At 42.7% G+C, this 10,679-nt stretch overlaps 1 protein-coding gene across 1 annotated transcript; it reads left to right on the top strand.

The window, feature by feature from the left end:
* Window positions 1-255: 255 nt before the first annotated feature.
* sergef (secretion regulating guanine nucleotide exchange factor) lies at window positions 256-10,634 on the top strand. Its single transcript, XM_019253991.2, has 11 exons — window positions 256-359; window positions 597-741; window positions 2,035-2,187; window positions 3,145-3,239; window positions 3,377-3,437; window positions 3,519-3,632; window positions 3,744-3,806; window positions 5,324-5,482; window positions 5,584-5,726; window positions 6,987-7,023; window positions 9,453-10,634. The coding sequence occupies exons 1-11, from the start codon at window positions 321-323 to the stop codon at window positions 9,644-9,646; spliced, it is 1,203 nt and encodes a 400-aa protein (XP_019109536.1). The 5' UTR covers window positions 256-320; the 3' UTR covers window positions 9,647-10,634.
* Window positions 10,635-10,679: the final 45 nt, after the last annotated feature.

The following is a 10,679-nucleotide window of genomic DNA, read 5'->3' as shown; positions in this document are numbered from 1 at the left end:
TAAAATGAACATGAGATGAAGATTATGCAAGTTTAACATATTGCATACAGGTGTGAAAGAAAGACAGAGCTGGTTTTTAGATTTGGTTACACTGCCATTAAAAAAAACATGAGTTGTCATAGAAGAGTTCATTTGCATGTAACTTTTATTGGTAATTTTTCATTGTTAAATGTTCTCATAATGCATCTTCACATTATCAAACCTGGCTCTGATGCAATAGGCAAACATCCACTGTGTGTGTGTGTGTGAGTGTGTGTGTGTGTGTGTGTGTGTTTTACGACAGTGTCGCAAATGCTACTGTGCTCGTCGCCGGTGACTCCATGGAAACGAGCTCGCAGCCGTTTTGTATACACTCGTGGGTAAGTTTGTTTTCTTCACTACTATAAGTGTTTCATTCATTCATTCATGTGTGTGTGTGTGTGTGTGTGTGTGTGTGTGTGTGTGTGAAGTTTAACCGTCTCACACACTCACCATCAGCAGCGTGACGTCAGCTTTGACCGTTACCGAAACAAACCGCCGTTATCGTTAAAGCGAGCTCGGCGTCAACACTGACACGTTACCGGGCGGTGTTGGTGATTTGATGTCGTGTCTGTCAGGGAGCCAACAGCTACGGACAGCTGGGACAGGGACATGTGGAGGACCAGGCACGTCCCCGGCTCTCTGACGCCGCCGCGTTACAACAACACAAGGCGGGGCTCAGGGCGCTCAGCGGCGGCGGCGGTCACTCCGTGGCTGTCACCGGTAAGTCACTGCTGGCTCCTGAAACTGCACTTCTCCTCATAAATACAAAAATATTAAATATATATTATTTATAAATATATATAAATACAACCTCTGTCCGACTTATGTTGTTTGTTTCACGCCGAGGACTTAAGACAGAACAGAGATCATGTGACGCCCCCTGCTGGTTAAATAGGTGAATTGTTTGTTATGACAAGAAGGATGATAGATAGATAGATAGATAGATAGATAGATAGATAGATAGATAGATAGATAGATAGATAGCAGGCACACAATTTACACTGCTAAAATTTTTTACTTTTCCACTCCATTACAGTTTATAGTTAGTTGACAGGCCTCCTCTCTGTCTCATTTTAAAACCCACCTCTTCTCTTTGGCTTTTGTAGTTGGTTGATTTTATGTGTATACATGCATATTGTTATTTACTTATTTATTTTTGTCTGTTCTATTTATTTTATCTTGTGCGGGTAGTGCTTTTTTAAATTCATTTTATTTTTATTTTTATTGTTTTCTATCTTTCTGTTATCTACTTCATGTTTCTGTTGTGTTATTTATTGTGTTCTATCTCGCTGTGCAGCACTTTGGAAAGCCTGTGTTTGCTAAAATCGTCCTATATAAATAAAGTGGATTGGATTGATGATTTGCTGCCGCTGTGCATCTGTGTCTCTCTATCACAGGTTCCACTGCGACTCTAATCATTTTATCATTAATTGTAATCAAATCAAATCCGATTTTATTTGTATAGCCCAAAGTCACAAAGTACATTTGCCTCGGAGGGCTTTACAATCTGTACAGCCTCTGTCCTTAGACCCTCGGTTCGAGTGAGGAAAAACTTGCCCACAAAAAACCCTTCAACAGGAAAAAAAGGTGCAATAGATGTCAATTCATTGTCATTGTAATTGTACAATATATTTGTGTTGATTTGTTCTGTACATGTGACATCTGTTGCACATCTGTCCATCCTGAGAGAGGGATCCCTCCTCTGTGGCTCTTCCTGAGGTTTCTTCCACCTTTTCATGTGCAGCAGTGCTAACCACTGCACCACAAAATAGAAGAGAACCTGTTTCTACCCCACACTGATTTTTTTATCCTGTTGAAAGATTTGAGTGTAACTATATGCACATCACATGTCGGTACAAGGATGCCAAAAAAAACCTAAATGTTTCATATGTGACTAGCCAGTTCGACCTTTGTCCATCGTCCAGATTTCAAACATCTATTTCTTCTTTTTTGGCTTACTAAATGATAAATCTCATGTTTCAAAATGTCTGTGGTGTGTTTTGTCTTGGACAGAGGATGGAGAGGTTTTTGTGTGCGGACAGAATCACAGAGGCCAGCTTGGACTTGGCCACAATGCAGACATCTCAACTCTTCAACTCTGCCCAAGTCTAAGTCAAAAGGTCAAAAAAGTAGCATGTGGTTGGGATTTTACTCTTCTTCTCACCGGTAAGCACCATTTCACCTTCGCTTTACACATGCACTAGAGAAGAAGGATTAAGCATTTGTTTCTTTTAGGCAGGGACAGTGGATCAGATGACATTTTATTTATTTTTCAGGGAAAGTCACGGCAGCCAGTAATGAGATTATAGGGCATAACAACATTACTTTAATGCAAGAATATAAAACTTACACAGTCAGTTAGTAAAGAAAACAGAGCATGATCAGTTGGTAAAATGGCTTTAATCTGTTTGATACACACAAGACTGTAACTACATCACCGTAGACGTCAGTAAGTGGACAGCAGGAGCATTCCTCACACACCCACAGATTTAGGCCACGTTCACGTCAGATAGAAGTCACTGTAATTACCAGTTTTCAACATAGAAACATCTTTCATGCAAACATCCAGTTTATAATTATGACTGGGAGGCGCTTATGTATCCGGCTTGGCGCTTAATGTGACAGAAGTGGCTGAAAAAGCAAAAAATATAGATTGTCACGTCAACTACTTCTGCCCGTCTAGCTTTCAAGACCTGTATTTTATGAATATAGGTCCATGTTGTCAGTGCATAGTGTTTTTTTTAACCCTCATAGAACCCAGTCTGCAATCATACAACTATGCTGAGTTGTCTGGTGACATAAATACTTGCTGCATGTAGTAACCATGAAACCTAAATATGCTTTTCATCAGGCATGATGTTAATACAGCAGTAAACCCGCATTCCAGGTGATCAGGGTTGTCATAAAACCAGGGCCCTCATGCAGATTACTTTTGCCCTTAGGCCTCGCCTTCTGCAAGTCTGTAACTAGCAGACTTTGCTTGAGGGATTTATACAGAATTCATAGCACAGCAATTTTAAAAATGGGATGGACGCAGGGAGCTTGTTACTCTAACTTCCATCCATCCAAATGTTGAATATTTCAGCAAGTTTTATTTATGGAGGTTTTGTGTCGCACTGACAGATTGTGGTCGAGTACTGGCATGTGGCTCCAATGCATTTGGACAACTTGGCGTCGGACAGACAGTCACACACTCTGCAGATCCATTAGTTGTTGAGGTGAACACATTGAACCGCTTACTTTTCAGGAACACAATGTTTGTCACATAAATCCTGACAGATCAAACTGAACTTTATGATTTGATGAGTTTGATCATTTCCTTTGAAGCAGACATCATTGTGCTGTTTGTTCCCAGAGTCTGAAGGAGCCAGCGGTGAGCCTAGCAGCAGGACTCAGACATTCACTAGCTGTTACTGGTAAGTTTGCACAAAAAAACAAAACTATGTGTTTTCATTATGCAGTCAATCCACAAATTCAAATTTCTGTCCCGCCTTCAGACTCAGGCTGTGTATATCAGTGGGGAACTGGTCTTTCCAGTCATGCTAAGAGAGCGCTCAGTCCACGCCCTGTCCCATCACACCTTAGCTCTACTGTGCCCTCTCTGGTACCAGGTGAGTGAGAGTGAAACTCTGTACTGACTAAGATAAAGTTTTTAGGCCTTAAGTGAGTTAGAACATTGATAAATGGTTGTTAAATCTAACAAGATACTCGTACCTGTGCAGGTCTGGACCAGAAGACCTCACACATGGTGACTGCAGGTTCTGCGCACTGTGTGTGCCTTACAGGTATGACAATGATGACATATGATGATCATTATACTGCATGATGTTTGTAGGGTCCATATATTGTCCTACTTGTAGAAGATTGTTAACACAGGCAACAAACAAGGCAGCAGATCCATTGAATTTAGGTAAAAAGGTTAAAAAAAAATAAGAAATAATAAAAAAAGACTTGCAAGCTGGACTCTGTGCCCTCTAAAATAAACAAACAGTTAAGGTTTAGTTGAAATGAGTGAATGTTTTCCAGCAGAGAAGGATGACTTGAATTAGCCCAGCAGCTGAATCAAGTTCCTCCCAGATCAGACAGCAAACTTCCAAAGGAAAAAGAGAGACTAGAGCACAGAGTGTTTTGTGGCTACACCACACAAATGACTGTCCCTCAAGAGACTTTAACCTCCAGCAATATTAACACAGTGATAATTCAGGATGGATTTCAGACAGGAGGTGGAAGAGCTGGTCCTAACAACCTGTAGCTGAACATGCTCAGAGATGTTGAGATGACAGTTGACTCTGTACTCAACAACACTGTGCCTGCTGTGGACACCTTCAGGTTTCTGGGATCCACAATCTCCCAGGACCTAAGAGGGACTCCAGCACAAAGACCATCAGCATCAGATGTACGTAGAATAGAATTGATAGTATACTTTACAACCAGACAAAGGGCTCATAGACCTGCAAATGTGAAGAGATGATGAGTGATGGGCAATCACGTAGCGGTGCCCTGGTAGTAGTTAGGAGGTTCGGTACCTTGCTCAGGGGCACCTTGGCAGTGCCCAGGAGGTTTACTGGCACTTCTGCAGCTACCAGACGACCTTCCATGACGGACTCGAACCGGCCACCCTCTGGGTCCCAACTCAAACCCCTACAGACTGAGCTACTTCCTGTGCCAGCTGGGGAAAGTCAACGTGCCTAAGGAGGTGCTGATCCAATTTTGCACTGCAGTAATCCAGTCCAGTAACAGACTACACCAGACAGTCAGAACTGCAAAGAAAATCAGTCTGCCCTCCACTCAGGACATATACATTTCCAGAGTCAGGAAACGGGCAGGAAACATTACTGCAGATCCATCACACCCTGGACACAACCTGTTCCAACGTCTCCTCTTTGGGAGGCACTACAGAGCACCATGCACCAAAATAACCAGACACAAGGGCATCACTGATGAACAGGGACACAAAGTCCCTGTGTAAACCTGTAAATTATTTTTTTCTCACTGTTTAAATTAAGTTTAGTTCTTTAATGCATGTAAATATCACCCATGCTGTGCTCCAGTCCCTTTTTTTACCATATTGATGTGTATAATTTTCCCTACATACGAGAGGTTATAATTTAAATGCAGATACGTACATGTGCATGTGTGCATTTTGTGCTACTCTTCCACAGCGAGCTGTCTGTTCATACATAATGTCTGGCCTCCCTTCTGTCCTGTAATTAGTTGACCAGCACCGCTCAATTACTGCTCTGTTCTTTCTGTTGCTGCGGCTGCTGGATGGAGAGTAACGTCGCTTCTGTCATGTGTGCAGGAGACGGCGATTTGTTTCTGTGGGGAAGCAACAAGCACGGCCAGCTGACCACCACAGAGCCCTTCCTGTCCTCCCCCACTCTTGTGAACTGCTCGCTCCTGGGTGGAGAGAAAGTTGTCCATGTGTGGAGCGGCTGGACGCACACTGTCGCTCAAACAGGTGAAACACGACGACACGCATTATGTCTGCGATGCTCACCAGTTTTAGCCAGATTTAACAGATCAGCTGCCACATCTGAACAAAGTCATCATCCATTTCAGAGACCGGGAGAGTGTTCACATGGGGCAGAGCAGATTACGGACAACTGGGCCGTCAAGCATCAACCAGTCAGAACCCAGAGCAGCAGGCAGTGGGTCCCCCTTACCTCCCTGCAGAGGTTAAAGTCCTCCAAGGAGCAACGCAGGTAAGACTTCTCAGTGTCTAACACCTCTACAGACTAAAAATGAGCATTAATGATATTCTTGTTGTGGCTGTCCTCCTCATGCTTTAGCAGAAAATGCCTGTGTGCGTCCAGCAGAGGGCAGCAAACAACCACAAATAAAATGGATACCTGTGGGTTGTTTGCTATGAGATAAAACATAGCCACTGAATGAAAGCCAGGCCCACTAAGAGTAGGTTCGTAATGATTTGCATCACTATATCCAGCCTGTAGAGCGCACACACACTCCCAGAGGACCACTTACATTCAGTGAAGGCAGAGCTCTCGTCCTCCCATAAGGGCAATTATGTGTGAGCCTCACGGTATTGCAGCAGTTAACCTGTAGTCCAAATGGCAGCTGTGTGGCTGGATATCGTTGGCAATAAAGTGGATGTCAGGGACAGGCAAGGGCAAGCTCTGGATCATTCTTCTACTGCGCACAGATCATCGCAGCAGCGCCAGCGTATGTCAAGGCGTAGTCACCTCGTTTGTGTGTAAAGCTAAAGGCAAGATGGATTAGCTGACTGGACTATGAATCTCTCGGGCTGCCCTACCATGTTAGTCCCTCGTACACTGTACACACCCACCCACACACAGGGTCAATATTTAGTAAACTGTCACACTTTTATGAGGCCTATGAACATTAATGGAGTAACAAATTATAACCTGTCAGTGGTTCAGGAATGAATGGATATGTTTTTATTCATGGGTCACCACAGCTGGATGCTTCATGTTTTTACTCTTTTTGAGGTTTGAAGAGTTCAGGATGAGAATTTAAAATGTTTCCCCCCACTTCCTGTAGAAGTAACGAAAGGAAAAAAAAAACTGCTGACCAAAATTTACAATTTAATGGCCTTTTTTTTCTTCCGCAAAGGCAAGCATACACAGCCATCCTGAGACAGTTGCATTAACTCCTGTGGGCAGCCCAGCAGCGTGTTCTAGCTTTTATGAATGAGCTGGCTTTTCCGTTACAGTTTTCTGCTCTGCTTTAGAGGGAGCGTCTATTTACAGACCCAATCGTCACTAACACTATTTGCACCGCTAGCACTTGTATGCGCCGTTGAATAAAAGTTGGATGACTATATTTTGACACATGGCATTTTATTTCAGTTTCAGAGCAGGTTTGGTTACAAAGTATCTCAGCATCCATGTTGGCATAACAATTCTTGGATATTACAGTCTTTAAAATTGGCTGCCTGCTTGCAACATGCATTTTAAACACTTTTCAAATCTTTCTCTCTACAGATTGCTTGTGGATCTGAACATAACCTTGCCATTGTAGGTGAGTGCAATCTCTTTAAAAAAATAAAAAATAGATAAGCATAAACATCTGACAACCTAATACACATAAGGTACATCTAGGAAGAGAGAAATTAAGCAGAAATAGTTCGAGCGTATTGGTTTCAGTAAAAGCAAGTGGCTGAAACAAGAGACTGCTTTTAGCCTGACATGACTCTGGCTTTAAGTACTTAAAGGGAAGAGGGAATACACATCGGTGAGGGTGAACTAATTCAACCTCGTCCTCCTCTCTGAAACAAAGAGTTAGTAAGGGAACTGTCTAATACATTACAGTTAAACATCAGTGTGAAATATTAATTCTTCTGGTAATGCTGTAGAGGATTTCTGAGGCCAGCTCATTGCTTTGTGGCCTTTGCATCAGGAAGCAATTACAACATGGATAGATGGGTATCACTGACAGACGCAATTACCCGAAGAGGCCTGTAAGAAAAGAGCTGAATTAACCGCACACACATTTACAGACATGTTTTTCCAGTTCTAGACTGTTTGGAGAGCGGTCTCCTATTATTCACATAAGAACAAAGCATAGACAACGCAGTCTATCTATTGCGTGATTCCTTGTTAGGTTAACAAACAGATCAAATGGGTCTTTGTTGTTTTCAGGCTTGCCAAAAGTCTCTGGCTTTTGGTTGTAGTCACAGACGTGCACTATAAAACATTTTGGAAATAAAATCTTTCACATTAAATTTTGAACAATGACCCCGTTTCTTTCTACAGCAACATGAATTTAAATACCACAAATGAAGACTGAAACAGGAGCAGTTTGTTGATACTCAGAGAGGAGACGAATGGGCATCCACTTTTGATGACCAATTTGAACTGTTAACTGGATATGCCGTTATAATAAGGAAATTGTTAACGCAGGCTTGTCCGTCATTGTGACAGTTCTCACGAAGCGCTGCTCTGTGCTTTCAGGAGTTCAGTTGAACGATGAGAAAGCTGAAGCAGTAAAGGGAGAACTCATGTGAACCTTGTGCACCTTGCTCCCGTGCCATGCGCTCCTCTTTTCCTCCTCCTGTCTCGAGCGCGGTGGCAGGAGCAATGAAATCGCAAAACAGGATTGGAAGCAGAGACCTGAGTGCTGCTATTTCTGGTGCTGAAGTAGGTCAGGCGGAAAAGAACGGAGAGCATTGCATGCTGCTCATGATATCTGTTGCTTGCTCAGCCCTTGCCCATTTGCACCTGAGGAAGTGCTCATCATGTATGAAATTCATCATCGGTGGTCAGAGGTGGGAGATAGGCCAAAGACGCTGTGGGCACAGCTCATCCAATCTGAGGAAAGATTTTTGTTAATGTGAACATTTAATTGTTTTACTTAACAGGAACGTATAAGGACAAACACCTGAGAACAGATCCTGTTTTAACTTGTACCTGTAGTATGATGTAAGTCACGCTAAAAAAAGGCGCCTCCTGCAGATTGTGTCGCTGCGGTGTCGGTAATTAGGTGTTAGATTTAAAACTGCCGAAATCTAACCCCGGATGGCAGGGTTTGTTTACAAATGGCTTTTGGTTTGAGTGTCTTGAATTTCTTTTTTTTTCTTTTTTGCTGCGCATAATACTGTGCAGGCACTTTGTTGCCATGGAAACACTGATGTGCTGTACTCCAGTCAGTGAGTCCATGAATTAAGCACGGCACCAAAAAAAGGCTTTTTTCCCCAAAGAACAAAATGTTTCAACACATTGAGCTCACTGATAAACGAGAAGCACAATGTTTACTGAACGACCTTAATCAAAGACGAATGCAGTCCAATCATAAATACATACAGTATCTTAAAGACGGGGCTACGTGTGTGTGTGTGTGTGTGTGTGTGTGTGTGTGTTTGTAAAAGCCATATCTGGCAGAATGTCACACTGACATAAGCTGCTTGGCATGATATCTTGGTCTGCTAACTGGCGAAAGCATATGTGTCACTTGGCGAATCCAAATCTTTGATGCCTACGGGTTGTTTTTTTTTGTTGTTGTTTTTTTCTTTTAAAGAGACGAGCTCAGAAACGCAGAAAGACAAAGAGACCCCACGATGAAATAAATGAAAAGACGACATGAAAGACACACACACACACAACTGCAGGATGGGGGAAAGCTTGAAGATGTGTTACCCTTGAGAAAGCAAGCTCGCTTCTGTTGCCATGGCAATGGAGCGTATTAGGTAACTGTGTTGCCATGGCACGTGTCTCCTCGGTGATGCAGACCTGACCGCACCCACCAACACCTCACCAGCTGTGAAGAGCAGGGGGGCTTTATTACTGGCTGAGTCTCGGTGTTAGGGACAGAGAGGCTTTGTGTGTTTGTGTTTGTGATCGTGCACTTCATGGCTGCTAATTTATTTTATTTTTTCACGATACAATGCTGCAGCCGACGTCTCTCTCCTGTCTTGTCAGCTCCACTGACCCATGACCCCTCTCTTTTTTCAGGGGGGTGTCTCGTCTCCTGGGGCTGGAACGAACATGGAATGTGTGGAGACGGTTCACAGACCGACGTCCTTCAGCCACAGCTCGTTCCTGGTCTCAGACCTCTTCTCATTGGCTGCGGAGCCGGACACTCTATGGCAGTGTGCGCTACGTCGACTAACTTGGGACAAAACTCTGCACTGACTCCACTTCATTAACATTGAATCTGGAACATTTATTAAGCATGAGACAATCAAAGACTAGGAAAAACAATGAATTTTTGAATTAACATACTACTCTTCAGTGGCTCGGTGGTGCTTACATATGAATATTTAAGTGCCTTTCAATATACAGTAACTTTCACCTTCTAACGTGCTACCTGAGCTCCTTGAAAAGATCAGACTTCAAACTGCAGTCATCATAAATAATGTTGTTATAGTTGGACACAGGCTGAGTTATGCCACATGTGGACAGAGGCCATAATTTCTCTGAACAGCCTTTGATGGACAAGATGACATGTCCATCATAAGTTCAGTATGGCTTTGCAGGACATGGCCATGCCTACACTGTGGCTCCTTGTCCACCTGACATGTTTGTCTTCCTGAATGAAGCCGCTATGGATCATGTGAGGGTTGGGCTAGGCTGGTGCTATAGCTCCATCTTCCTATGTCAGCGGTTTTATTGCTGTGATCTTGAGTGTCAGGAGGCAGTCAATCTCTGCACTTCAGACTAAACATCTCTGTGATTTACAACTAACACATTGTATGTTTATCTTTGGCAAATGTCCGTCAGTTATTTATAATATTGCCAGACTGTGTCATATTCTTCGAGGTTCTTTTTGTGTTTCACCACTTTCATGCTGTATACTTCTTGACTCCCTCTTGGGGGAAATTTGTCCGCTGCTTTGACCCAACTTACATATTTATAAGCTGTGGGAGCCCGCAGTGCAGCAACGGGACCCAACTGCAGGTCTGAAGCCAGTACTGTGGTCAAGGGCAATGGCAGGACTCAGAATGGCTCATGGATCATATCTTTGCAATGTGTTTACTTTTTTATTTAAAAAGATAAAAAAAAATTCTCATGATTTATGCAAATTAAATAAATAAATAGAAAACATGTGTATTACTGAAACTATGCAAGTTAAATTAATGTCATTTTACCTGGATTAGTTCAAAAAATAAATCAACACTCGTTGAAAAATGATAATTTCTGTGTTTGTTTTTTTATTATTTATCACTATTTATTGTACAA

The sequence above is a fragment of the Larimichthys crocea genome, chromosome XXI (assembly GCF_000972845.2).
Source record: "Larimichthys crocea isolate SSNF chromosome XXI, L_crocea_2.0, whole genome shotgun sequence".
Taxonomy (NCBI): domain Eukaryota; kingdom Metazoa; phylum Chordata; class Actinopteri; family Sciaenidae; genus Larimichthys; species Larimichthys crocea.
The sequence above is the reverse complement of the archived record's forward strand: the minus strand, read 5'-3'. Positions and strand labels throughout refer to the sequence as shown.

Excerpts from the sequence above, each read along its gene's own strand:
- sergef (XM_019253991.2), top strand. The coding sequence starts at position 321 with ATGGAAACGAGCTCGCAGCCGTTTTGTATACACTCGTGG. Across the intron at positions 360-596 it reads CGTTTTGTATACACTCGTGG|GGAGCCAACAGCTACGGACA; the intron begins GTAAGTTTGTTT and ends CGTGTCTGTCAG. Across the intron at positions 7,024-9,452 it reads ACATAACCTTGCCATTGTAG|GGGGGTGTCTCGTCTCCTGG; the intron begins GTGAGTGCAATC and ends CTCTTTTTTCAG.